This window comes from Cervus canadensis, chromosome 26 (assembly GCF_019320065.1).
Source record: "Cervus canadensis isolate Bull #8, Minnesota chromosome 26, ASM1932006v1, whole genome shotgun sequence".
Taxonomy (NCBI): Eukaryota; Metazoa; Chordata; class Mammalia; order Artiodactyla; family Cervidae; genus Cervus; species Cervus canadensis.
The window spans coordinates 52545910-52572310 of record NC_057411.1 but is presented as its reverse complement, the minus strand read 5'-3'; the positions used below and the strand labels follow the sequence as shown (position 1 = coordinate 52572310).

The window sequence follows — 26401 nt, the reverse complement described above, 5'->3', positions numbered from 1 at the left end:
GTGTTGGTCAACTCTTGGAAAGCGATCAGCTCCTCTCTGTCTTCACCCCAGGGGACAGTGGAAAAGGGTGGACTCCGGGCGGGTTTTGCTGTCGAGGGAGGTCAATGTGGGGGCCAGAGGCCCCTCCCTGAGCCCCAGGACGTCTGGTGGAGGAAGTGAAGTGGCACAGAAACACGCAGTGTATGTGTGTTCAAAGCTTAAATGCTTCACCACTGACCCCACCTCCCCCCACACATGGACCAGGCTGCCCAGCTGTCCACAGAGATGTCCACTGCACTTCTCAAAAGCAGCGTAGACCCCGGACCACCCCAGTTGCTTTACAACAGCTCCTCTTTCAGAAAACCACAAGTCCCCACGCTGCTCCGGCCAAATTTCTAAGGGCCACCAACCCACCTTCCAAATGGGTCCACATCTGGTCACCTCCCCGCACTGTCCAGTCTTCGCTGTTTCAGCCATGGAGCAACCACCCCGCCAGAGCGTTAGGCTACTTCCCGGCCGGCGGGGCGCCCTTCCGAAGCCCTGACACGACCGCCAAGCGCTTTCCAAGAGCGGCCCGGCGCCCGCTGAGCGGGAGGGGATGGAGGGGTCCGGTGCCCGCTGCCGGAGGGGACGGAGGGGCGCACACGGCCGGGAGGGGCTCCAGACGGGGGAGCAAGGCACTGCCCTCGGTCTGGAGACGCGCTCCAGCTTCCAGGCCCGGCCCGCAGTCCCAAGCCCACCGCCCGGGACCGTCCCCACCCGCCCCTCCTGGCCGCGCTCCGGCCCCGCCCCGGCCACCACGCCCGCCCCCCAGCTGACCCCGCCTGCCCGGGTCCTGCCGAGGTCCCTCCCCGCGCCGGCGGTCACGTGGCGCGCGACCCGGAGGCGGAACCGGACGGCGGGGCGTGGACCTCGGCTCTCAGAGCGCAGAGCGCAGAGCGCCCGGGACGTCTGCAGGGATTGGGGTGCGCCAGCGCCCGCGCCCCCGCCATGCGTCCCCCGCGCCCCTCCGGCGCGCTGCTCGCCATCCTGGGCACGCTTTGGGCGGCGGCGCTCGCGGCCGCCGAGGCCCCACACCTGGTGCGCGTGGACGCGGCCCGCGCGCTGCGGCCCCTGCGGCCCTTCTGGAGGAGCACCGGCTTCTGGTGAGCTCCGCGCGGGGACACCGAGGTCGCGGCGGCCCAGCTAGCGCCTGCCCGCCGCGCGCTCCTTCCAAATGGCCCGCAGCCTCGCGCCCCGCCCCGGACCTCCGGGGCCCCTTGTCACAGCTGGAGCAGGCGCCCCGGAGTGAGGGGGGCCGCGGCTCCCTCCTTCCTTTCAGGCCCATCCTCAAGGTGGGGCTCTCCTCTCTGTCCGCTGGCCCGCAGAGCTTTGCCAGCTGAGTAGCTGCCCCTGCAGTCAGGGCCCCAGGGTGGTCCCCAGTGTGCCTGGTCTCCCCCAGGAGTCTGAAGAGCCTGGGGGCTGCCCAGGACACCCCAGGCTGCAGGAGGGTCTGTGGCCTAGGACCGTCTCAAGGGGGCAACCCCAGCGTGTCACCTGTACCCATGCGGGGTGTCCCTAGTGGCCTCTGCCAGGCTTGGAGCTGATATCTCCCTGCCGGTGGGGCAGGGCTTAGCGTGGGTATGTGGTCTCCCTGGGAACTCTTGACCCTCATAAACCTGAGGCTTCACCCAGTCCTGGCAGTAGGGACCGGTTTATTATGTCAGGGGCAGTAAAATTCACGGGCAGAAAGGTACACCCCATCCCTTCCCTGGGTTTGTAGGTGCGGTGTGTGTGAAGGCTGTTCCATGAGCCCCTCTCCTGGGGACTGATGGCTCCACTCCCCCCGTTTTGTGTCCAGTCCCCCACTGCCGCATGGCCAGGCCGACCGGTATGACCTCAGCTGGGATCAGCAGCTCAACCTGGCCTACGTGGGTGCCGTTCCTCACAGCGGCATCGAGCAGGTTCGGACCCACTGGCTGCTGGACCTCATCACGGCCAGGTGGGTGACGAAGGGGCTGGGCCACTGGGCAGAGCCCGTGGGGGAGGTGTGGACAAGACTGAGAGGAGGACAGCGCAGCACGGGCCCCGGCGGGGGCACAGGGAGCCACTGCCCTTCTGCTTCTCGGCAAAGACCCCCTGCCTTGGGCACCGCTGGCTTCCTGCTGGAAGCCAGCCTGGAGGCACAGCTGGACCCCGCAGCGGCAAGTGGGCACTCTTGCTCTGCTCTGGCTGTGCGGGGTCACCCCGTCAGGCCCAGGCGGCAGTCATGTTGGTCCCATCTGCCTTTGGCCCTGCCAGGCCCAGAGGGGCTGAGGTACACGGTGTGAGAGACACTTGGGTGTGTGCAGTGTGGGGTTTCCTAGACAGAGACTCTCACGTCCCTGGCCAGAGCTGCCAGCTCTCACCAGGGGGGTGGGGGCTGGCAGGTCAAAGGACCTATGTCCTTTTGGCACCTTGGTTGCCAGGTGACTGCCTCAGGGTCCTCCGAGTAAGACAGGATGCCAAGTGTCAGACTGGCTCCATGGACTGTGGGCACGCAGCACTGTGCCCAGTGTGACGCTGGGGCCGCGTCTGGCTCGGGGTGCAGTGTGGGTCCTCGTGTGTGCCCAGTGTGGCCCTCAGTCCCGTTTGGGATCCCCGGCTTCTCTAGGTCAGAGGAACCAGGCAACGGAGGGTGGCCGTGGTGGGCAGTGGGTGTGGGGGCTGGCCACAGGCGCTGGCTCTGCTAGAGGATGGAGTTGGCGGCCGCCAGCTCCTGGTGGCGGGCGCGGGCCGCCTGCACGGCACAGTGCACGCTGGGGAACAGCTGCCCGTCCTCGGCCGCGTCCCCCGGGTCCTCCCCGAGGAAGCCGCCTCTTCTCAGCATGTCTGTTACCGAGGGGTTGCAGCAGGCCAGGAGCAGGCTGATGCCCAAGGCCCCGTAGTCTCGATGCAGCTCCTGCAGCGTGGCCAGGCCAGCCACGTCCAGGAATAGCAGCGGGGCACAGTCGATGACCACCGCATGGAAGCGGGTCACTGCGGGCACCAGTGAGGCTGTGCCACTCCCAGAGCTCGGGTCCCTGCCCCCCACGGGGTCTCCCTCGCTGGCCCCCACCCCGGGGCCCCTCTCCTTCCTCCTGGCGACCACGTAGCCCACGTCCAGCCCCGTGAGGCTGTACAGCGACTGCAGGAAGAAGTCCTTGTTGGCGTAGTAGAGCGGCCCCGTGAAGCGGAACACCTGCACGCCGGGCTCAGGGGCCAGGCCCTCGAACTCTGCCGGGTCTCCGTAGAAGCTGGAGCCCCCAGCGCGGGCGAGCAGGGCGGTGTGCGGGCGGCGGGTGCGGCCGGCCAGGCTGAGCAGCGAGAGCAGGACGCCGGCCAGGAGCCCAGCCTCGGTGCTGACCAGCACGCAGGTGGCCGCCGTGGCCACCCAGACCAGCGCGTCGGTGGGGCTGAGCCGCCACAGGCGCGGGATGTCCCGCACCTTGCGCAGGGCCCCACGCAGGCTGACCACGATGACGCAGGCCAGCACGCTCCGCTGCAAGTCCCGGAACAGCGGCGCCAGCACCAGGAGCACCAGCAGCACCACGGCGGCGCTAACCACGCTGGACAGCTGCGTGCGGCAGCCCGTGGCCGTCTTCACCAGGCTCTTGGCCAGGGCGGCGCTCGTGGCGAAGCAGTGGAAGAAGGCGGGCAGCACGTTGCAGCAGCCCACGGCCAGCAGCTCCTGGTTGGCGCGCACAGCATAGCCGTGGCTGCGGGCGAACATCTCCGCCAGCGAGATGGAGAAAGCGGAGCCCACGAGGGCCAGGGAGGCAGCGTCCAGTGCCACCCGCCACATCAGCCCCAGGTCTGGCACCCGAGGCGCCACGAAGCCAGTGGGGATGTCGCCCGCCACGCTAGAGCCGAAGCGCTCGTGGAACTGCCCGAGGTGGGACACGAGCGTGGCCACCACGATGACCAGCAGCTCGGCGGGCAGCGGCACCCTCAGGCGGTGCTGGAAGCGGTCCGAGAGCTCCTTGGCGGCCAGCAGCACGGCCAGGCACACGGCACTGGTGAGCACATCGCACAGGTTGGCCTGCCCAGCGCCACGCAGCAGACTCAGCCATGTGCTGACCACCAGGCCCAGCCCCCGGTGCCGTGGGACCCGCACACCCAGCAGGTGCCGGATCTGGGAGGTCAGGATGGTCACCGAGGCCCCCATGGCGAAGCCGTCCAGCAGCGGCTGTGAGAGGAAGGTGGACACGAAGCCCAGCCCGAGGATGCCCATGAGAACCTGTGGATGGAGCATGGCCGGGGCTGCAGGTGGATAGCCCCACTCCCGCCCTCGCACTGCGTGTCTCTCTTGGGGCCCCCACGCGAGGTGGCCTGCACACGCATGTGCGCACACAGGCCCAGCAGACACTGGAGCAGATGCCGTGGCTGCGGGGCTCAGCATGGTCTCACGCACATGGACTCTGGGCATCAGAAGGCAGCGCCACCCACCTCCCAGGAGAGCTGAGGGCAGGGACTGGGGTGGCCTTTGGGAAGAGGTGATGTGGAGTAGGTGTCCTGGTCCGAGGAGGCCTTGGGAAGGCAGGCAGGCCCCAGGGTCCCAATTGGGACAGGAAGCCAGGGGGGACTTGGGGCCAGGTGGGGCAGTGGGGCATGCCTGGGCCCAGAGCCACAGCCCGTGGCCGTCCAGACAGGCTCCCTGTGTGGGCGCGGGTGCAGCACCTCACCTGGTAAACCCCAGCCACCAGCGTGAGGGCCGTGGCCACGCGGATGGCATAGCAGTCCCGCCCGCAGTCCTGCAGCTCAAGCACTGGCACTGTGGCTGAGTTGTTGAGACTGCTGCGGTTGGCCCCGGGCCCCGGGCCGTCCTGGGAGGGGTCGAAGCCAGCCAGCAGGAGCTCACGGTCCACCACCTGGCCCACCATGAGGCAGAGCAGGCTGAAGATGCCCACGGAGACGTGGCGCGAGGTGCCCATGAGAAAGTAGATGAGGTTTGCAAAGAAGGACGTGTAGAGGCTGTAGATGGGCTGCAGCCCGGCCAGCAGCGAGTAGGCGATGGCCTGCGGCACCAGGATGATGCCGATGACCAGCCCGGACATGACATCGCCCACCAGTGCTTCCCGGGGCCGGTACCCGCGAAGCCAGCAGATGGCGGGGAACAGGGCCTGCAGCTGCGCCCAGGCGCCCTGCAGGCTGCAGGCGCAGCTCCGCCGCAGCCCAGCCGTCAAGGCCTCGCGCAGGCCCGGGGGCGGTGGGAGGCGCCGACGGACCAGCACCAGCTGCCCACCCTTCTCCATGTTCTCGGAGGATGCTTCCATCGTGGGGCCCCGGGCCCCCTGGGAGAACCTGCAAAGTGGGTGGAGGTGGGTGTCACTGTCGGGGAGGCCAGGCTGTCAGGGTCAGGGGGCCTCGGAGCCAGACGCGCAGCCGGACCGGACCCCCTGTGCCCACGCAGCGCCAGTGGCCTGCGCCCACACCAGAGGCCACTCCGCCCGCCGTCTGGACACCTGGCCTGCACCAGCAGCTGCAGCCCCACAGAGGCCAGAGCCCCAAGTCCGCGCTGCAGCAGCTCCTGCCGCGGCCCGGTCCTCAGGCAGACCTGCATGTGCAGTGCATCTGGGGGGCAAGTGGGGCGTTGCGCCCGCCAGTGAGTCCTGGGCGGCAGCCCCCTTTCCCAGCGTGAGTTAACGCTGCTGAGTTCTGGCTCAGGCCCCACGGGCACCATGGGAAGCGCGTGCCAACCATCCTCGCAGTCCAGAGGGCAGCCTGCCGCCTGGGCCCAGCCCGACCTGCCACCTGCTCAGTGAGCACCGGGGCACTGTTCACAGCTGCACTGAGGGCCCTCCGGCCTTCCGCTCTTGACGTCCCCCTCATGACGGTCTCTGCCCACTCAGAGCCTGGTCACCCGGGCACGGTGCACACGGGCCTGGAACCCGGGGCCTGGGAGCGGCCTTGCGTGAGGAGGACACGTGCAGGCCCAGGCCTGCCCTTCAGGGCACCACACGGGGATCCCTGGACACCCTGAGCTCAGCCAGAATTCTCGGGTCCAGGGGCGTCGGTTGAGAACTGTTTGAATGCCTGGGAGCGCACAAAAGAGACCTCGGGGTCGGGCCTTGCCACTCTCCAGATGGGGCGCTGACCTCTGCTGTGGCCAGGTGGGCCAGAGCCCTGCTGTCCTGCAGCGGGCCCCAGGGGACTCTTACCTGAGGGACCCCCTCCCAGGCTCCGCGGGTAGTTCAGGCCTGGCGTGTCTGTCCCGGGACCCTCTGGCTCAGTCCGCGGGTGGAGCGTGCGGTGGTGGGCTCAGGCTGAGCTGGCCCACGCTGACCAGCGGTCAGTGGTCTGTGCTCAGCATCTGACTGCCCAGCTTGCTGGGCTTGCAGTTAAATCATTTACTCCAGAGACTGCTGAGTCACAGGTTTCCCCAAGATGAGTGTTACCTGAGCGGCTAATCCCGGAAGTTGTTCTATAATCAGAGGCTCAGAGAATGACAATTGTGTGGGCCTTTCATAAGCTTCCAGTCTCCCGGGAGTGGGGCTGCAGGTGCGGACAGGGCGGCTAGGGTGGGGGCGGGGGTAGCCAGCGGGTGAGCTCTTGGCTCGGGGCCGAGTCCACGGCTTCCAGGACCTGGAACGTGGGCAAGGGTGGGGGTCTGCGGGAAGGATGTGTCCCCCAGCATCGTCCCTGGATGTCCTGTTTTCCAGGAGTTGGGTCTGGTCTGTGCCGGAGCTGGCTGGGCCCCAGGCAAATGCGGCCCAGCTTCTGCTCTGGGTCGCAGACTCCAGGGTTGCCGGTATGGGGATCCGATAACCAGCCGAGCGTGTCCTTCCTGCCCGGGGTTAGTGGGGGGAGGGGGGGCCTTGGATCTGCCCTCTGGAGCCCAACCCGCTGGCTCTCAGCCAGGTGCTGACCCTGTGTTGAGGGCGGGTGCCTGGCCTCACCACACCTCAGTCCGCTCCTCCAGGGTGGTGGTACTTGCATCTCGGGGCCAATGGGAAGGTAAATGGTCGGCTTAGAGAACTACCCTCATGTCCCACGCACAGTAAACTGAGTGTGCTGCTGCTTTAAAGGTTACTCAACCTCAGTTCTCCCACCTTGAAAAGGAACATGTGGGTGTCTGAGGGGCAACGTGGGGAGAGGAGCCTGTCTCCTGGGCCGTGAGTGTCCTCCACCCCGGGGCGCGGGCCGGGGTCGCTGTGATGGGGCTGTAAGGCAGAACTGGCCTGGGCCCGCTGTCCCTCGAGGCCCCAGGTGGGGGGCGGGCAGAGATCTCTGAAGGTTCCTAACACACTCGGCCTCACTCTGGGACCTTCCTCCAGAGCCCCCTGAAAGGTGTATCCTGTTCTCATATCCACAGCCTGGCTGGGGAAGACTGGAGCCCCATTTGGGGGCAAAGATGGGGGTGGAACCCCAGGATGGGCGGGGGAGTGCCCGAGAGTGAGAGGTCTCCCCACCCCCGCAGAAGCGGGCAGTGTGGTCAGTGCCCAGGCCCCACTGCTCAGCTCCAGACACAATCCTTGTCCTTGAGGACTCTGCCAGAGCCTGGACCACCCCAGTGCCCCCCACCCACCGCTCAGCGCGCCCCCCCACCCCAGCGTGCCCCCCCACCCCCCCGAGTCCTAACCAGGGCCCACTCGGCCCTAGTGGGGAGCTGTTTGCCCAAGGATGTGGTTTATTTACAGGAGCCACTGGCCAGTGAGCAGGCAGGATGATTCACAGCTGCCCAGGGGCAGATAAGAGTCCTCTCTGGGCTGGAGAGAGTGTAGCCACCGGGTCACAGTGCTTATCTTATCTTCCAACTGGCTACCAGTAGTGCGGGAACTGCCACGTGGGCAGAGGTGGAGCTGGGGGCCTCAGCCTGGGGAAGAGGAGCTCCGCCCACCCTGGGAGTCTCCTTGGGTGGGGGTAAGGCCCAGGCTGTGCACACGGGGAATTCCTGAGTGCGGAATTCCTGAGTGCGGGGAGGGGTGGTGGTGGGATGTGATGGGCCAGGGAGCTGGTGCGGGGAGGGGAAGGGAGGGGAGCCTGGAGGCAGGAGGGCGTTCTGGGGACCGACCACATGTGGAGCACGTGCTGGGGGCTGGGCAGGTGGAGACGCTCTGGGAGGGCTGTCCTTCGGGCTGGCCTGGCTGTCGTGGTGGTGGGGTCGGGCCTTGTACTCCCCCAGCCCCTGCGTCTAAGCAAGTGAGGAGATACAGCTGAGGCTTCATTCCTGTCCTTGGAGAGACCAGCAGGACCCCGGGGGCCTAAGCCGTGCCCCCATCTGCCCCCTGTGCTTTGAGGCCCATGTTCTTTGCTGTCGTCAGAGAGGGAACACAGGCACCGCCTTGGGGCCCGGGGCCTTGCTGGCTGAACCCCACTGCAGACTTTTCTGAGCGGGCAGGAGACAGCAGGGCCCTCGCGCGTGGCTGGCCCGCAGAGGGCACGGGATCTCCCGCGCCTCGGCCTGAGGGAACCGCTCTCCGTTTGCCTCCTCCAATCCTGTGCACACAGTTGTTTCTTTATTGGTGGTCCTTAAATCACCGTCTCCATAGCTGAGTTCACGTATTTGGAAAGGAGCTTTGTATCCCACGGCACGTGAGAAGAGCCAGCCCATCCTCACCTCCAGGGCGCAGCTCGCGGTTCCTCTCCCGCCCGCCCAGTCGGCCTGGCGGCCCCCTCGCAACCCCAACCCGGACCGCACTTCCCGGCCTCAGCGCTGGGCGCTCTCTGCCCCGCCCCGCGCACTCGCCCACGCCGGCCCTGCGCGTCCCACCCGCACCGAGCAGGGGCGGCCTGCGCTCCCGCCGCGTGCATTTCCACACATGCTCTGCCCCTTGCCCCCGGCCATGAGTGCGACCGCACCCCGCACCGCCCCCCAAGCCGAGCAGCCCCGGCCCCCACCCTGCGCCCCCGCCTGCCCGCGCATCCCTTCCCGCACCAGCAGAGGAGCACCCCCACCCGTCGTCCCCACTCTTCCACGAGCGAGGCCTGGGCCCCGCCCCGCGGACGCGAGCACTCACCGGGCCTGGGCACCGCCCGCCGGGTCCTCGCGGCGCATGCGCTCGGGCAGAGGGGCGGGGGTGGGCTCGGCGCCGCCCGGCTGGCCTCCTGAGCGGTGAATGAAGCCGTTCTGCAGCCGCCGCTGTGCGCCAGCCGCGGCCCTGCCCCCTTGCAGGAGCGGAAGGCGACCCCGCCTGTGCCTCCCACCCAGGACTGGCCCCTGTGGGGCGGCAGGGTGGAGAGGCGCTGGGGCGACTGCGTCGGTGACCCCGGCCCCTGCAGGGGGGCGCTGGGCTGGGCTGCGCGCTGCAGCGCTGGCTCAGCCCTCTCGCTGGCTGTGATCGCTCCCATTCCTTCCCCGGGGGGGCTGAGACGGATGGAGACCTGGGCACCACCAGTAGAGCCCGAGGGCCGCCCCTCCGGGATTCTGGGCCCGGGATCCCTCCGGGATTCTGGGCCCGGGATCCCCCCAGTGTTGGGTCTTTTGGTCCTTGAGGAGCAAGTGTCCCGACCCCCAGGGCATTTCCGGGAGCCGACACCGGACGGGTCAGCGGACTCTCAGGTCCGCTCGGAGTAACGGGCTGGCATCGGCCCTGCGGCTGGGGCTTCCCTAGCGGCACCCTGCTTGCCCGGGACCAGAACGCGGGAACAGCATTTACCCGAAGCCTGCCTCGCTCGCGGGATCCACAGAGAGAGCCTGGCACCCGCGCCTCAGCGTCACCCACCCCCACCTGCGGGACTTTGGAACCTGTACCTTGCCGCGCATTTAATTTTTACCCTATCGCTTAAGGCTTTTTCCGTTTGCCGCTGATTGTGACCTTTGGAGGGGGGAAGGGGCGGATCACCGCTGCGCACGTGTCGTGGGGCTGGCCCCCCAGAGGCGGGAAGACTGGGCCGGACGGGAGCCGGAGGCACCTGGGTGCGTGGTGGCTCGGCCTTGACTTTGTGTAGAGAAGACTGGGAGGCTGGAGGCCCCAGAGGGAGGTGCTGACTTGCCCAAGCGCTCGCTCTCCGTCCGGGGCTCAGCGCTGGTCAGTCCAGACCGGTGTGAAACAGACCAGAGCAGGTCAGGGCCGGATTCCCCCGGACTTCCCCCTCGCCCCGCCTCTGCCGCCGCCGCTGGGGGCGCCCCTGCACCTCCCGCTGCGATCTGGACCCGGCGGGCCTCAGACCCTCTCTGCTCTGCCAGCCCCGCACGCCTCGGCATGCCCACCGGGCACAGGCTCCCTCGGCCAGCCCCTGAGCCGGGTTCCCCTCGGATGCTCACCTCTGCGCCACACCAGCACGCCAAGGCCCATCTTACTCAGCTTCCCGCTGCCTGCCCCTGCCCGCTGCAGCCACCCCCACCCAGGGCCTCAAGCGAAACCCCTTGGCTGGACTGCCCTCCTAGCTCACCCTAGTCAGCGCGCGCTGCCCCTCCACCTCCTAAATCCATCCGCTCCAGCTCCCTCGTGTTACCTCCACACCACCACCCAGAACTGTGGTCTTGGGGTCATTATGTCAGTGTGGGCTCAAAAATGGTAACAAATGTCCCACTCTGGGAGTTGATTATTGGGGGCGGGGGCTGTGTCTGTAGGGCGGCAGGGGTAAAGGGGAAAGTCTCTACTTCCCTCTCATTTTGAATCCAAAGTATGCTAAAAAAAATTAAATCTCAAAAACATATGAAGGGAAAAAAAGGGGCTCACATTGCTTCTCAGAGTGGGAAGAGGCAGGGGCGCTGTCCATGGTGCCTCTCAGAGGGGGAGGGGCAGGGGTACTGTCCACTGTACCCCGCAGAGGGGGAGGGGGCAGGGGAGCTGTCCATGGTGCCGCTCAAAGGGGGAGGGGGCAGGGGCGCTGTCCACGGTGACTTTTGGAGGGGGAGCGGGCAGGGGCTCTGTCCACAGTGCCTGAAAGAGTGGGGATTGCACGGGTACTGTGTTCATGGTACCTCTCTGAGTGGGAAGGGGCAGGAGTGCTGTGTCCCCAGTACCTCTCTGAGTGGGAAGGGTGATGGTACTGTATTCATGGTACCTCTCAGAGTGGGAAGGGCTGGGGTACTGTGTTCATGGTACCTCTCTGAGTGGGAAGGGACAGGGGTGCTGGGTCCACAGTACCTCTGAGTGGGAGGGGGCAGTGGTACTGTCCATGGTACCTCTCACAGTGGGAGGGGATGGGGGTACTGTGTCCCGGTTACCTCTCACAGTGGGAAGGGGCAGGGGACCTGTCCATGGTACCTCTCAGAGTGGGAGGGGATGGGGGTGCTGTGTCCATAGTACCTCTCACAGTGTGAGGGGCAGGGGTACTGTGTCCACAGTACCTCTCCAAGTGGGAAGGGCAGTGGTGCTGTGTCCACAGTACCTCTCACAGTGGGAGGGCACAGGGGTCCTGTGTGGCCAGACCCAGGCCCCCGGCCCCAGGAGGTGCAGGATCCGGCAATGCAGCATCCTGCCAGGCCCACCGCACAGCCTCCCCCTTCCTGTGAGCTGTCTTGCTCTCCCCGCCTCCACTTGTGGTACCTTTTCCCAAAGACCTGCCTGCCCCCTCCCACTCTGAGCCCCTTGCTGTTCTGAGCCCCTGAAGGCTTGAGGGTGGGCTTCCGGTACAGACGCACTCATGCATACTAGACTGAGTGACTACTAGGCTCACATACTTATTTTCTCAAAGGAGAAAGGCCAGTTGCGCCTGGAGCCTAGTCCTGCAGGGCGCCCCGCCGGTTCCCGAGCTGCTTGAGTGTGGCTGCCGTTTCAGCCCCTGGACCAGCTCCCCCGCCTGACACTGAGTGTTGTTCCACAGGGGGCTGGCCGGGCAGGGCCTGCGCTACAACTTCACCCACCTGGATCGGTACCTGGACCTTCTCAGGGAGAACCAGCTTGTCCCAGGTAAGCTGCCACGTCGCCCTGGTGCCGCTGGCCTCCCTGTCTCTCCTTGGCCTGGTTCTTCTGGGTCCTCCTGGCTGCCCACTCAGGGCTGCCTCTGTGCCCACCTGGCCGCGCCAGGCAGGTGAGCGGTGGGACGCCACCCTCGTTGCTGCAGGCTTTGAGCTGATGGGCAGCCCCTCTGGACGCTTCACCGACTTCGAGGACAAGCAGCAGGTGTTCGAGTGGAGGAACCTGGTCTCTCTCCTCGCCAGGAGATACATCGGTGGGCAGGGCACATGCCCTGTGGGGACCGGGCGGGCACTCCTGGGCAGGTTGCCCTCCATCCCACCCCCACCCCACCTGGTTTTCTCATGAAGTCACCAAGCCAGGGCCTCCTGATGGGGGAGGGTCCGGGCGGTGGGGGGGGAGGGGGTGAGGCCCGCGAGCTCCAGGGACCCAGACCCTCCCATCACATCTGAACCTCCCAGCCATGGTTGCCCCTCCTTGCCCTGGAGGGCTCCATGAGCTGGTGACACCGCCCCAGAGGAGGGGCCCTCTTGCCACAGCGAGGACCGTCTGCAGGTAGGTATGGCCTGGAGCATGTTTCCAAGTGGAATTTTGAGACATGGAACGAACCAGACCACCACGACTTTGACAACGTGTCCATGACCTTGCAAGGTGGGTGGGCCGGCCTCTTGGGGTCCTGTGGATCCGCGAGGGCTTGGCAGCGGGCCCCTCTGGCCAGGAGGTGTGGACTCTGTGTCCTTCCCGCCCAGGCTTCTTGAACTACTACGACGCCTGTTCCGAGGGTCTGCGAGCAGCCAGCTCGGCTCTGCGCCTGGGCGGCCCTGGAGACGCCTTTCACACGCCGCAGCGCTCGCCGCTCTGCTGGGCCCTCCTGGGGCACTGTAACAACGGCAGCAACTTCTTCACCGGGGAGGTGGGTGTGCGGCTGGACTACATCGCCCTGCACAAGAAGGTAGGCCGGGGACCCCGCCCTTCCGGCCCCGCCCGCGGCCCCTCAGCGGCCCTCCCGAGGTGCTCAGGCAGCCGCTCGCAGGGCGCGGGCAGCTCCATCTCCATCCTAGAGCAAGAGGCGGCGGTCGTGCAGCAGATACAGCGGCTCTTCCCCAAGTTCACGGACACCCCCATTTACAACGACGAGGCCGACCCGCTGGTGGGCTGGTCCCTGCCGCAGCCCTGGAGGGCCGACGTGACCTACGCGGCCATGGTCGTGAAGGTGGGCCCGCCCCCCGGAGTCCCGGGTGGGAGGGGCAGACGCCCCACCGACACGGTCCCAGCCGCCCAGACATCCGCAGGTCATCGCGCAGCACCAGAACCTGCTGCTGGCGAACGCCAGCTCGGCCGTCCGCTACGCGCTCCTGAGCAACGACAACGCCTTCCTGAGCTACCACCCGCACCCGTTCTCCCAGCGCACGCTCACCGCGCGCTTCCAGGTCAACAACACGCGCCCGCCGCACGTGCAGCTGCTGCGCAAGCCGGTGCTCACCGCCATGGCGCTGCTGGCCCTGCTGGGTGAGCGGCGGGCCGCCCCGCAACACCTGCTGCGAGAGGGGGATGTCTCTCTAGGCTAGGAGTAGCCTGTGCAAAGGCCCGCGGGCCAGCGGACCCTGCCGCGGGGCGGGGAGCTCTTCTCTGGCCCCTCCCCGCCCCATTCCTAGCTCACGGGCCGCGGAGGTTGTGCGTGACCTCCCCCGGAGGGCGAATGGTGGGAAGCCCGGCCCGGGAGGGCAGAGCGGCCACGACCCCCGTGTTGACCGGCCCTGCGTGCCTGCAGACGGCGAGCAGCTCTGGGCCGAGGTGTCGCGGGGAGGCGCGGTGCTGGACAGCAACCACACGGTGGGCGTCCTGGCCAGCGCCCACCGCCCCACTGGCCCGGCCGACGCCTGGCGCGCCACGGTGCTGGTCTACGGGAGCGATGACACCCGCGCCCACGCCAACCGCACGGTCCCCTTGATTCTGAGCCTGCGCGGGGTGCCCCCAGGCCCCGGTGAGTAGGGGTCGCGGGGAGGGGACCCCGGCCCTGGGGCGGGCGGGGCCTGGAGGAGACGAGGCGCGGCCCCAGCATCTGGCTCCGCAGAGGTCGTCTTTGTCCAGCTGTACGTGGACAACTGGCTCTGCAGCCCCTACAGCGAATGGCGGCGCCTGGGCAGGCCGGTCTTCCCCTCGGCGGAGCAGTTCCGGAGCATGCGCGCGGCCGAGGTCCGCGGGAGGGGAGGGGAGGGGAGAGGGAGGGGAGGGGAGAGGGAGGGGAGGGGAGGGGAGGGGAGGGGAGAGGGAGGGGGGGAGGGGAGGGGAGGGGGAGGGGCGCCTCCCGAGGTCCGAGGGTCCCGAGGGCCCGACTCTGTCCCCAGGACCCTGTGGCCGTGAAGCCGCGCCCCTTCCCCAGCAGCGGCCGCCTGACGCTGAGCCCTCCGCTCGCTCTGCCCTCGCTGCTGCTGGTGCACGTGTGCGCGCGCCCCGAGGAGCCGCCGGGCCAGGCGAGTGGCCACTCCCCCGCCCCCCACCCCCGGCCCCGACCCCACCGCCCGCCCGGGGCGCCCCGAGGAGCCACCGGACCAGGCGGGTGGCCGCTCCCCTGCCCGACCTCGCCGCCCGTCCGGGGCGCCCCGCCCCGCCCCGCCCCGCCAACCCTCAGCTTCGCTCCCCCAGGTGACTCGGCTGCGTGCTCTGCCCCTGACCCGCGGGCAGTTGCTTTTGGTCTGGTCGGATGAGCGTATGGGCTCCAAGTGCGTGAGTGCGGTCACCGCCCCTACTCCTGCCCCCAGACCCCGCCTCAGCCCCCAAGTCCTCCCCGCTGCAGGGCCCCAGCGCCCCTCGGACCGCCCCCCCGCAGGAGATGTCCGCGTCCCCCACACTCACCTGCCTCCACACATTGGCACCAATGCCCATGACTCTGCACCTGTCTGATGTAGGGTGGGGGCACCTTCAGGGGACCTCTGCCCATGACGCTTGTGGTCCAGCTCTCTCCTCCCAGCCAGAGTGGACATCGCCACTGCAGGGAGAGTGTTCGGGCTCTGCGCCTGACCTTTCTGCAGCCCCCCTGGACCCCAGCCCTGGTCTGACCTCCCCAGGTGCCTGTGGACCTATGAGATCCAGTTCTGCCCGGAGGGTGGGGTGTTCGCTCCCATCAGCAGGAAGCCTTCAACATTTAACCTGTTCGTGTTCAGCCCAGGTGTGCCTGCCACCTCGGCACAGTCCCTAGGGGGAGTGGGGTGGTCCAGGGCCTTTCAACACCTGGAGTCTGGGGGGATGAGAGGGGTTCAGGCTGCAGACGAGCATGTACCTCTGTGTCCGCAGACACAGCTGTGGTCTCCGGCTCCTATCGGGTTTGTGCTGTGGACTACTGGGCCCGACCAGGCCCCTTCTCCAGCCCCGTGCGGTACCTGGAGGCCCCTGCCTCTTGAGGGCCTCTGCTGCCCAGCGACTGGGCCTGTGCTGACCATGAGCCTGGGCGGCCAGGAGCCAGGCTGAGCCCAACTGCCAGCAGCCTGCCAGCCAGTCCTCCCTCTGCTGGTCCCCTCCCGCCCCTCACTCGCCCCCTTAAAGGGCCTTACCGCTCACAGTCTCGGGGACAGCCTTCATGGTGGGCACTGGGACACGCGGCCTAGCTGAGGCACGGCCATCCCCACCGGCCCACCAGAGGCCTCTGCCCACCCGTGGGAGCCGGGATTCCACTTGGGTGGGATGCGGACAAGTGTGAGTTGCCATTAGAGTGCCCACCCTGGAGTGCCCATGCTGGAGTGCCCGCCCTGCCTGTCTGGAGTCTCAGTGTCACCGCTGGGCGCAGTGGGCCCACCATGTCCCCTGGAGGGCGGGACCTGAGGCTCTGCCCAGAGCAGGTGGCCTGGGGCAGGACACAGCCCAGGGGGGTCCTGCTTCCTGAGGTCCAGCCAGATTGGACCCTGCACCCCCCGGGCAGGGGTTTCCAGGCTGCCTGGGCCAGACTGTCCAGTGGAGAGAGAGGCTGACAGTGTCCACTCCACGGTCATCTGGGCTGCTTATCCGGCCCCAGGAGGAAACAGACCTCACCTCCAGACGAAGACCACCTAGGGGCTGGGAACGGACATGGGGGCAGAGGGCAGGGAAGCTGCAGGGTGCTGCGGAACCTGGGGCTCCTCCTCACCCCACCTGTGTCCCAGGACAGATGGAGCCCACAGAGCACGGTGGGGAGAGGCCCCCGGTGAGGAGAGGAGCGTGCCCTGCAGAAGTGGGCCCGATACCCGCCTCCTGCCTGCTGCCCTCCCGGAGCCACCTGGGCTCGGGGTGGGGGGAGGGTGCGGCGGGCCTGGCCGGGCGGATGGAAGACAAGGCCTGGTCGTCCCCCCGCCTGCCCTGGAACCCGCTGCCCTGTCCACGTGGAGCATGCAGGCATCTGGGCCCACCAGCTGTCTTGTTCTGGGTGAGGGTGTTTGTTTGGCCATTCTCCATGAGAACCCCAAGATCAGCGCCTGTCCCCTGCCTCAGGCCTTGGTGCCCAGGGCCCCTCTGTTACCAGTCGCCTCTTTAAAGGCCCCTGCTCCAGACAGCACTCACATTCTGAGGTCCTGGGGGTAAGGACGTCAGTGTTTGAACTGGGGGAGGTAGTTTGCCTGCAGCAAGCCCTGAGCCTATTCTCTGTGGTGGGAACACCTCACCCCAGCATTAAAGCAGCCTCTTCTCCACTTGCTGGCTCGGTGGCCTGAGGACCCCAACGGTCAGGGTCCCTCTCAGCATCCTGGGAGGGGTACCGGGCTCCCGGGTTCCTTCCTCAGACACCATGCACCCCACCTACCCTCCAGGGAGCAGAGATCACCCCACGCCCCTCCTTCCGGGCACAGAGCAGTGGCCCAGGCTCCTCAGTCTCCCAGCAGGAGCCCGCTGCCGCCTCGCTGCTGGGAAGAGGGCCCCTCCTTCGGAGACAGTTGTGGCTTCTCGGCTGTCAGCGGGGATTCGGCCCTGATCCCTGGGTCTCGCCAGCACGATCAAGCCCCAGCTGTCTCCAGGAGCAAGTCACCATCTCCACTGAGATCGTGGCTAGCGTGCTGTCAGACCGCCCCCAAGCTGCTGGCATGTCCTCACCCTCCGACCGTGTTTTGGTCCTTGCTGGTTCGGGGTTGGGCTGGGAGCCGGGCTGAGAGTTCTGGAAGGCCACGTCCTTGGCCCCTGCACAGCCTGCATTGTCCCTGCTGCCGCGGCCACTGCGCGTATGTGCCGTGGAATGGCCCCGGGACGGCAGCAAGAGGCTGCCCTGTCTGGCGGTAGGGGTCCCTTCCTGGACCCGTACAGCCTTCCTGCAGGACGCAGCGCCCTCTCTGCCCCTCTCCCCAGGTGTTTGTCCCCACGTGTCCTGTCTTCATCATCCTGAGTCTGGCCCGCTGGCTGCCCTGTTGGATGTGGCCTGCTGGAGCCAGACGTGCGCCTCGGTCCTGCATGTGCGGAGGCGCTGGTGGGCGTGTGCCCTTGGACCACCCTCCAGGGTCACTGAATGCTCCCAGAGCGGGCCCACATGGGGGGCGGGGGAGCCTCCAGGTCACACGTCCTGCTTCCAGACGCACGGGGCCCAGGCTCTGGGACACATGCTGCGGGCACTGGCTTCTCACTGGCCCCAGGGTCGTGTCCCTCGGTCAGTGGGGCTGGATCCACCCCGGAGCGGCTTCTCGAGAGCAGAGTCGGTCCTGACTGAGGAGGAGGCGGCCGTGGTCCAGGATGCTGGGTCCTGGACCAGAGCACTTGTCGGGCGTCAGCCTCAGATGCTCCCGCCAGCGGGGCCCTTGTGGGCCGTCCACCCACGGGGCAGTGGTCTGGGTCGTGCCTGGCCAGCATGCCTGTGGCCCAGGAGACGGGTCAGAATGGCGTGTGTAGGTGCAGCATCTGCTGCACCCCACCCCGAGCCCCACCAAGTGCTGGGCTCCCAGAAGTGGTTCTAGAGCAAGAGAACACCCCCACTTAACAGGACACCCTGACACTGCCAGTACCCCACTTCACAGGATACCCCAACACAGTCAGTACCTCACCTTCGAGGACACCCCGACACTGCCCGCCCTCAGACTGCAAACTCCCCTGGAATCGCCTGGACTTTCATAGGGCCTACCTAACCCCGCTGGAGGACAGTCCTTACCCAGGCCTCCAGGGTGCGTATCATCGCTCCGCCGCCCTGATTGGCATAACGTCATCGAGGAAACCGAGATCCCTGGACTGAATGAACTAAGACAGTGGGAGAGGTGGTGCAGCAGATAAGCTCTGAAGGTGAGCTGCCATGCTGGCCACCTGAGGGCTTTGCTGTTCTCGTCCACAAGGGTAGAGAAGCCAGCACTTGCCAGTTGGCTGCATCTTGGTGCCACGGGCTGTGATTTAGTCGAGTAAGGGTGCTGCGTCCAGGTGTCAGCTGACTCGTCCCGGGTCACACTGGGATCATCGGTCACCCACACCTGTCTGGCAAGTGACGTGGAGACCAGAGGAGTCCCTCAATCACATTTCCCCAGTTTCTAATGTGGGACCCAATTGCTGTATCCCAACGTGGCGGGCAGGCCTGGGGGCTTCCACAGTACGCCCCCTCCTCCAGCCAGGGGGCCATGGGGGCACTGCTGCTGGCTGAGTGTGGACAGCCCAGCCTACGTTCTGGGGAGACGGGGACACCCAAGGGAGGGGCTGCACCCCATGGGCTCAGAGATTCAGGCCAGAGCCCCGTCTGACCTGCGCTGGTGGTTTTCAGGAATGTGACTTTGCCTCAGGCCAGAGCAATCATCCGGGAGCCCCCAGGGTGTCCGAGGGTCCTCCTCCGTTGGGCAGTCACGGGGGTACCTCAGGGGCCCTTCCCACAGCTGGGGTGCAGGCTCCTGACTGCACGGGCACCCCGCCTTCCCTCCATCGAGGCTCTGGGTCCCAGACGTGGGCCCAGCCTCATGTGACAGGCGGTTTCAGAGCCCTGCCCACAGACCTACAATCTGCTGCCTGCTGTGCCTCCAGCAGCATTCCAGAAGGTGCCCATGTGTCTCTCTGCTCAGGGCTCTGCGTGTAATCTGTCTTCTCACCTTTGCCAAGGACCCCAGGAGCCCACGGCTTCACACGCTCAAGTGTGTGAGTCACTGGGGGGCTTGGTATACGTGGTCTGACTCTGGTCTGTCTGGCACGGGGCCTGAGACCACGTTTCTGACCACCCTGGGTGCTGTTGGTCCTGGAGAGCAGGAGTCCCAAGAGGGTCCCCTGCAGAGGTGGGCACTATCCCCCACCCCCAGACAGGAAGGAGGAAAAATGGGCTGGCTGCCCACGGACCTGTGGCCTCAGACCTCAGCCTTGGGCGCCTTCCAGGTTTGCAAAGGCAGCCAAATGCCACCAGACACCCAGGGGTGACCTGGGCCCAGCCCAGGAAGGGGGGCAGTGGGCCCCCTGGGAGCAGGGGTGGGGGCCCTTCTTGGGGCCTCAGGGGGATGAAGGGCTGCAGGGAAGGCAGCCTGGTGCCCTCGCCCATGACCCCGAGGGGGGCCCGGGCCACGTGGGTGGTGGGGCACATGGATGGGGTCCAGCCCCTTGCTGTGATGGGACCTCCTCAGGCTGAGAGTCCTGAGCGCAGCGGCTGGGGTTCACGTGCCCACCCCCGCCTACACATTACCATGCGGGAGACCAGCTGTCTCCTGGGCACCAGGGCAGAATCCCCCTGCAGCCTCCTGGTCAAGGGACCCCACCTGGGTCAGCACAGGACACTGGGAGCAGCTCCTGCCCCCCAAGGCAAAGCGAATGGTGGGCACCCCTGCTGCAAGCAGGGGCCATGGATGCCAGCACTGACCCAGCCCTCGCCCCCAGACCACCACGTGGCAGGCCAGTGACGGCGACCAGCCAGGCCTGCCCGCCAGGGAGGCTGCTCCACCCAGCAGAGCTGGCAGGAGGGGTTGGCATGACCAGTGTCCTGCTCTGGCTTTGGGGGTTCAGGGGTGCCCATCTGCAGGAGTGGGGCCCCATCTTGACAGGGGCACTGGTCAGCCTGGCTGCCAGGGCTCACCTGGCCTGCAGTCCCGCCCCGCGGCCACACCCAGCAGCTCCAGTCCCAGCCTGTAACCGCCCGCCGTGAAGCGGGCCCCGGATAACGTCCACACCCCATGAGCCCCTGTGGGGCAGCTCACCGTCTGGGGGGTGCTTTGGGTCAAAGCTTCCACCAGGAGCCACCCTTCCAAGCTCGCCCACCCCTACGGTGTCCGCCCGAGTCACCAGCAGCACACCAGCGTTCCCCGGGGCAGAGGGTCCTCCACGGGGGTCCCAGTGCAGGGGCAGGAGCGGCCAGCCCCATGCATGGGGGCTCCAGTGAGGGTCTCAGGAGAGAGGGTGAAGCCAAAAAGAGGTCTTTGGAGCCTTACACTTTGGAGTCTAGGTGATGTCACCCTGTTCAGGCGTGGCGCTCATTCCGCAGCTGCGGTCAGAGGGGCCATGCGTGTTGACCCCTGTGGCCTTGGCCGCCCGCCAGGGCCCTCCTCTAGTCTGTCTAGCAGGTCAGCCTGTTTTTTTTTTCTTTTTAAAAAATAATACCTTTATTATGGTAAAGTTGACACTATCTAAAGCATATGATTTGATAACTTTTGACCTATGTCCTTGACACCATGACCACAATCTGGACGCTGGACATTTCCCTCACCCCCAGGGGTCATCTCACTCCCCCTCTTGGCACCCACATAGGCAGCCCCAACATCTGCCTTGATCACTGTGGACCCCTGCCTCTTTCTAGAAGGTGATGCAGGTGCCACTGCACAGGACCCACACCTTTCCCACCAGCATGACTTCCTTGAGACTCACCTGCATTGTTGAGTCGACAGATGGTTCATGTTTTTATTGCTGACAACGTCTCTCCTCCTATGGACCTAGAATGGTTGGCCCTGTGGCCTACTGATGGACATTTGGGTGGTTCCCAGTTTGGGGGTATTACCGATAAAGCTGCTGTGAACACTTGCATGCAAGTCTTTGTGTGGACACGTATTAATACATCCTTTCCTGTTGGGTAAATACCTATGAGTGGGAAGTGGGCCCATCCATAGTTCATCAGGCATTCTGTCTAGCAGAACTAGTCCTTTAAATCTATTTCTCACTTCCACTGTATTATCATAAGGGATTTGATTTAGGTCATACCTGAATGGTCTAGTGGTTTTCCCCACTTTCTTCAATTTAAGTCTGAATTTGGCAATAAGAAGTTTATGATCTGAGCCTCAGTCAGCTCCCAGTCTTGTTTTTGCTGACTGTATAGAGCTTCTCCATCTTTGGCTGCAAAGGATATAATCAGTCTGATTTCGGTGTTGGCCATCTGGTGATGTCCATGTGTAGAGTCTTCTCTTGTGTTGTTGGAAGAGGGTGTTTGCTATGACCAATGCGTTCTCTTGGCAAAACTCTATTAGCCTTTGCCCTGCTTCATTCTGTACTCCAAGGCCAAATTTGCCTGTTACTCCAGGTGTTTCTTGACTTCCTACTTTTGCACTCCAGTCCCCTATAATGAAAAAGATATCTTTTTGGGGTGTTAGTTTTAAAAGGTCTTGTAGGTCTTCATAGAACCATTCAACTTCAGCTTCTTCAGTGTTACTGGTCGGGGTATAAACTTGGATTACCATGATATTGAATGGTTTGCCTTGGAACGGAACAGAGATCATTCTGTCATTTTTGAGATTGCATCCAAGTACTGCATTTCAGACTCTTTTGTTGACCATGATGGCTATCCATTTCTTCTAAGGGATTCCGGCCCACAGTAGTAGATATAATGGTCATCTGAGTTAAATTCACCCATTCCAGTTCATTTTAATTCACTGATTCCTAGAATGTCGACAGTCACTCTTGCCATCTCCTGATTGACCACTTCCAATTTGCCTTGATTCATGGACCTAACATTCCAGGTTCCTATGCAATATTGCTCTTTACAGCATGGGACCTTGCTTGTATCACCAGTCAACATCCACAACTGGGTGTTGTTTTTGTTTGGCTCCATCCCTTCATTCTTTCTGGAGTTATTTCTCCACTGATCTCCAGTAGCATATTGGGCACCTACTGACCTGGGGAGTTCCTCTTTCAGTATCCTATCTTTTTGACTTTTCTTACTGTTCATGGGGTTCTCAAGGCAAGAATACTTAAGTGGTTTGCCATTCCCTTCTCCAGTGGACCATGTTTTGTCAGAACTCTCCACCATGACCCGTCTGTCTTGGGTGGTCCAACACAGCATGGCTTAGTTTCACTGAGTTAGGCAGGGCTATGGTCCATGTGATTAGATGGGTTAGTTTTCTGTGACTGTGGTTTCAGTCTGTCTGCCCTCTGATGCCCTCTCTCAATGCCTACCATCTTAGTGGGGTTTCTCTTACCTTGGACATGGGGTAAAAAGAAATGAAAAAAAGAAAAAGAAATGCAAAAAAAGCAAAATGGCTGTCTGAGGAGGCCCTACAAACAGCTGTGAAAAGAAGAGAAGCGAAAAGCAAAGGAGAAAAGGAAAGATATACCCATCTGAATGCAGAGTTCCAAAGAATAGCAAGGAGAGATAAGAAAGCCTTCCTAAATGATCCATGCAAAGAAATAGAGGAAAATAATAGACTGGGAAAGACTAGAGGTCTCTTCAAGAAAATTAGATACACCAAGGGAACATTTCATGCAAAGATGGGCTCAATAAAGGACAGAAATGGTATGGACCTAACAGAAGCAGAAGATATTAAGCAGAGGTGGCAAAAATACACAGAAGAACTGTACCAAAAAGATCTTTACAACCAAGAAAATCACGACGGTGTGATCACTCATCTAGAGCTAGACATCCTAGAATGTGAAGTCAAGTAACACTATGAACAAAGCTAGTGGAGGTGATGGAATTCCAGTTGAGTGATTTCAAATCCTAAAAGATGATGCTGTGAAAGTGCTGCACTCAATATGTCAGCAAATTTGGAAAACTCAGCAGTGGCCACAGGACTGGAAAAGGTCAGTTTTCATCCCAGTCCCAAAGAAAGGCAATGCCAGAGATTGCTCAAACTACCTCACAATTGCACTCATCTCACACGCTAGTAAAGTAACGCTCAAAATTTTCCAAGCCAGGCTTCAGCAATATGTGAACCGTGAACTTCCAGATGTTCAAGCTGGTTTTAGAAAAGGCAGAGGAACCAGAGATCAAATTGCCAACATCCACTGAATCATCGAAAAAGCAAGAGAGTTCCAGAAGAACATCTATTTCTACTTTATTAACTATGCCAAAGCCTTTGACTGTGTGGATCACAATAAACTGTGGAAAATTCTGAAAGAGGTGGGAATACCAGACCACCTGACCTGCCTCTTGAGAAATCTGTATGCAGGTCAGGAAGCAACAGTTAGAACTGGACATGGAACAACAGGCTGGTTCCAAATAGGAAATGGAGTATGTCAAGGCTGTATATTGTCACCCTGCTTATTTAACTTATATGCAGAGTACATCATGAGTAACCCTGGGCTGGATGAAGCACAAGCTGGAATCAAGATGGCTGGGAGAAATATCAATAACCTCAGATATGCAGATAACACCACCCTTATGGCAGAAAGTGAAGAAGAACTAAAGAGGGCCTCTTGATGAAAGTGAAAGAGGAGAGTGAAAAAGTTGGCTTAAAGCTCAATATTCAGAAAACTAAGATCATGGCATCTGGTCCCATCACTTCATGACAAATAGATGAGGAGACAGTGGAAACAGTGGCTGACTTTATTTTTTTGGGCTCCAAAATCACTGCAGATGGTGACTGCAGCCATGAAATTTAAAGACACTTACTCCTGGGAAGGAAAGTTATAACCAACCTAGATAGCATATTAAAAAGCAGAGGCATTACTTTGCCGACAAAGGTCTGTCTAGTCAAGGCTATGGTTTTTCCAGTGATCATGAATGAATGTGAGAATTGGACTGTAAAGAAAGCCGAAGAATTGGTAGTTTTGAACTGTGGTGTTGGAGAAGACTCTTGAGAGTCCCTTGGACTGCAAGGAGATCCAACCAGTTCATCCTAAAGGAGATCAGTCCTGGGTGTTCATTGGAAGGACTGATGCTGAAGCTGAAACTCCAATACTTTGGCCACCTGATGCGAAGAACTGACTCATTTGAAAAGATCCTGATGCTGGGAAAGATTGAGGGCAGGATGAAAAGGGGATGGCAGAGGATGAAATGGTTGGATGGTATCACCAACTCAATGGGCATGATTATGGGTAAACTCCGGGAGTTGGTAATGGACAGGGAGGCCTGGCGTGCTTCAGTCCGTGGGGTCGCAGAGAGTAGGACACGACTGAGCAACTGTACTGAACTGAACTGGGAAGCGGGCCATGTGACTTATTAGATGTGTCCTTGGCTCTTTAAAACCTTGCCGATCCAGCTGTGTGTGTGCGGCTCACTGTTTCAGGGCCGATGGCGTTGAGTACCGGGGTGTCTCACCACCTTGCCTAAGTTCGCCGATACTGTTCATTTCAGTGACCTTTTTCTTGTCGATTCCATAGACTTGTTCACATAGATGATTGTGTCATTTACAGATCAAGACTTTACTTCTTTCTTTCCAGTTTGAACTGGCTTGACCCTCTAGCGCAATACTGAGTACCAGGGAGAGAGCAAAGCCCTGTTCTGGCTCCGATGTAAGCAGGGAGCATCACTCTTTAACAGTCAAGTGTGATGTTAGCTGGAATGTTTCTGCAGATGCCTTTTGTCAGGTGGAGGAAGGCCTTGTCTTTGACAGTTTGCTGAGAGGTTTTTGGGTTTCTATTTTTAATAATATCAGGACCAGGTGCTGGATTCTGTCCAGAGCTTTTATCTGCATCTATTGATAATAGATAATCTTTTTTCTTTCTGTTGATATGGTATGTTACAGTGATTGATTTTCAAATGTTAAACCAACTTTGCATCCTTGGATATATCCCACCTGATCATCATGTAGTATCCTTTTTTTACATATGTTGTTGGATTTGATTAACCAGCATTTAAGATGTCTTGCATCTGTTTTCATGCCCGATAGTGTTTGTGCATTTCTGGATTCAGCGTCATGGAATGAGTTGGGAGGTAGCCCCTCCTCTACCTTTTTGGGAGTGTTTGCATAGAATGGGTGTTATTTCCTTCTTAAATGTTTTGTAGAATTTCTTGGTGAAGCCATGTGGGCCTGGTGCTTTCGTTGTGGGAAGGTTTCCAACTAGAAATTCAAATTATTTAATAAACACATTCAGAGTTTCTACTTCTCCTAGAGTGAGCGGGGTTTCTGCTCTGGCTGCTGGACGCAGGTGCTGCTCCTGCCTGTGGGCTCCCAGCCTTCAGGGTGGCTCTGCCTCAGCCTCCGATGCTTCCTGTCCACTCCTGGGCTAATGGGTCCTCGGTTGCAGCATCCAGGAGACCCTCTGTGGGCCCCTGGGGCACTGTCTGCACAGATCTCTCCTCTCCCAGGACTCTGCCCCGTGAACACCAGCCAGCATGTTCTCCGGGACCGCCCTCCCTCGGGCTCTGCCTGGGCCCCCCTGCCTGCACTGGAAACCTCAGGGAAGGAGGGAGCGCTGACCTGTGACCCAGCTCACAAGGATGGCCGTCTCCTGTTGTCTGACCCCATCTTGGCTGCCATCCCCAGCCGAGAGAGATCCAGGCTTGCTCTCTCTCTCACACACACATATATATCTGAATTTTTAAAAAAGTGTTTATTTTTTACTGCACTGGGTCTTTGTTGAGTCCCACGGGCCTTCTCTAGCTGTGGCGAGCGGGCTTCTCACTGTGGCGGTCTCTCCTGCTGTGGCGCACGTCTCCGGGCTCCAGCAGTTCCGGCGTGGGGGGTCACTAGCTGCAGCCTGCAGGCTCTAGAGGGCTCAGAGGTTGCCGCACCCGGGCTTAGCTGCTCTGGCGCGTGGAAGCTTCCGGGACCAGGGATTGAACCCGTGTCCCCTGCATTGGCAGGCGGGTTCTCATCCACCACGCCACCAGCGAAGTATTCTGAATTTTTTAAATTTAAATATTTTTTAACATGCAGAGAGCATGTAACTCTGGTCCCTGTTGCTTCATGGGGAGCAGAAGCTCATACGTCAGGGCCCTCAGCTCCCTGGTGAGCACTTCCCATCCTCAGAGGTGATTCTTGGCCCCTACACCTGCTCCTGAGATGCCGTTTCTTCAGGCTGTGGACCTGCCCTGCCTGGCCACCCTCACTTGTCCCAGCCTCTGGCACAGAGCCAGGGCTCAGCTTGTCCTGGTGGAAAGAGGATGGTAAGAAGAGAAGCAGATTAATAGCTCCTGGGGCTCACTGTGTCCAGCAAGTGGGAGATGGAAACTTGCAGTCCCCAAGATCATTCAACAAGGTCAGATTGCAGATGAGACGACTGAGACCAGGAGCTTAGCTAATTGCCCAGATCTCATTTTAAAGTGTTCATATTCTGCGGCCAGTCTCATTGAGGGGGAACGGGGGCCGCTGGGGGGAGGGCTCCGTGGAGGCAGCAGCCCGGGCAGCGGCGCGGAGGCCGGTCTGGCGCTGCGTGGGGAGAGCCGCGTCCCGGGCGGAGAGGGAGGCCCAGGTCCAGGGTAGGGAGGGGACTCGGGCGACCTCGCGGCCCGCCGTGCCCCGAGCCTCCGCCAGGGGGCAGCGCCTCCCCGCGCAGAGCCCTGCCCGGCCTGGCAGAGCCCCTCGCCCACACCTGCAGCCGCTCCCCTGGCGAGACCCCTTCCCTCCGCTCACCTC

At 62.5% G+C, this 26401-nt stretch overlaps 2 protein-coding genes across 7 annotated transcripts; one reads left to right on the top strand and one right to left on the bottom strand.

Moving 5' to 3' along the window:
- Positions 1–854: 854 nt before the first annotated feature.
- Positions 855–16441, top strand: IDUA (alpha-L-iduronidase). Of its 4 annotated transcripts, none has more exons than XR_006265649.1 (14): positions 855–1124; positions 1820–1960; positions 11692–11777; positions 11932–12039; positions 12339–12434; positions 12533–12735; positions 12817–12996; positions 13076–13292; positions 13555–13767; positions 13858–13979; positions 14132–14257; positions 14430–14510; positions 14852–14952; positions 15078–16441. XR_006265649.1 is itself a non-coding variant. In XM_043447906.1 (14 exons), exons 1-14 carry the CDS (start codon positions 970–972, stop codon positions 15182–15184), a joined length of 1932 nt encoding a protein of 643 aa, XP_043303841.1. In that variant the 5' UTR covers positions 855–969; the 3' UTR covers positions 15185–16441. The 4 variants fall into 4 exon arrangements, 3 of the variants coding, with proteins under 3 accessions (XP_043303841.1, XP_043303844.1, XP_043303843.1); XM_043447906.1 differs by having other exon boundaries at positions 14430–14506; XM_043447909.1 differs by having other exon boundaries at positions 990–1124; positions 1742–1960; positions 11895–12039; positions 14430–14506.
- Positions 1657–9681, bottom strand: SLC26A1 (solute carrier family 26 member 1). 3 transcript variants are annotated; one of them, XM_043447903.1, is made up of 4 exons: positions 9576–9681; positions 8937–9024; positions 4662–5280; positions 1657–4216 (listed from the first exon to the last, which is right to left on the bottom strand). In XM_043447903.1, exons 2-4 carry the CDS (start codon positions 8972–8974, stop codon positions 2687–2689), a joined length of 2187 nt encoding a protein of 728 aa, XP_043303838.1. In that variant the 5' UTR covers positions 8975–9024; positions 9576–9681; the 3' UTR covers positions 1657–2686. The 3 variants fall into 3 exon arrangements, with proteins under 3 accessions (XP_043303838.1, XP_043303839.1, XP_043303840.1); XM_043447904.1 differs by lacking the exon at positions 9576–9681 and having other exon boundaries at positions 8937–9050; XM_043447905.1 differs by lacking the exons at positions 8937–9024; positions 9576–9681 and adding an exon at positions 6138–6414.
- Positions 16442–26401: the final 9960 nt, after the last annotated feature.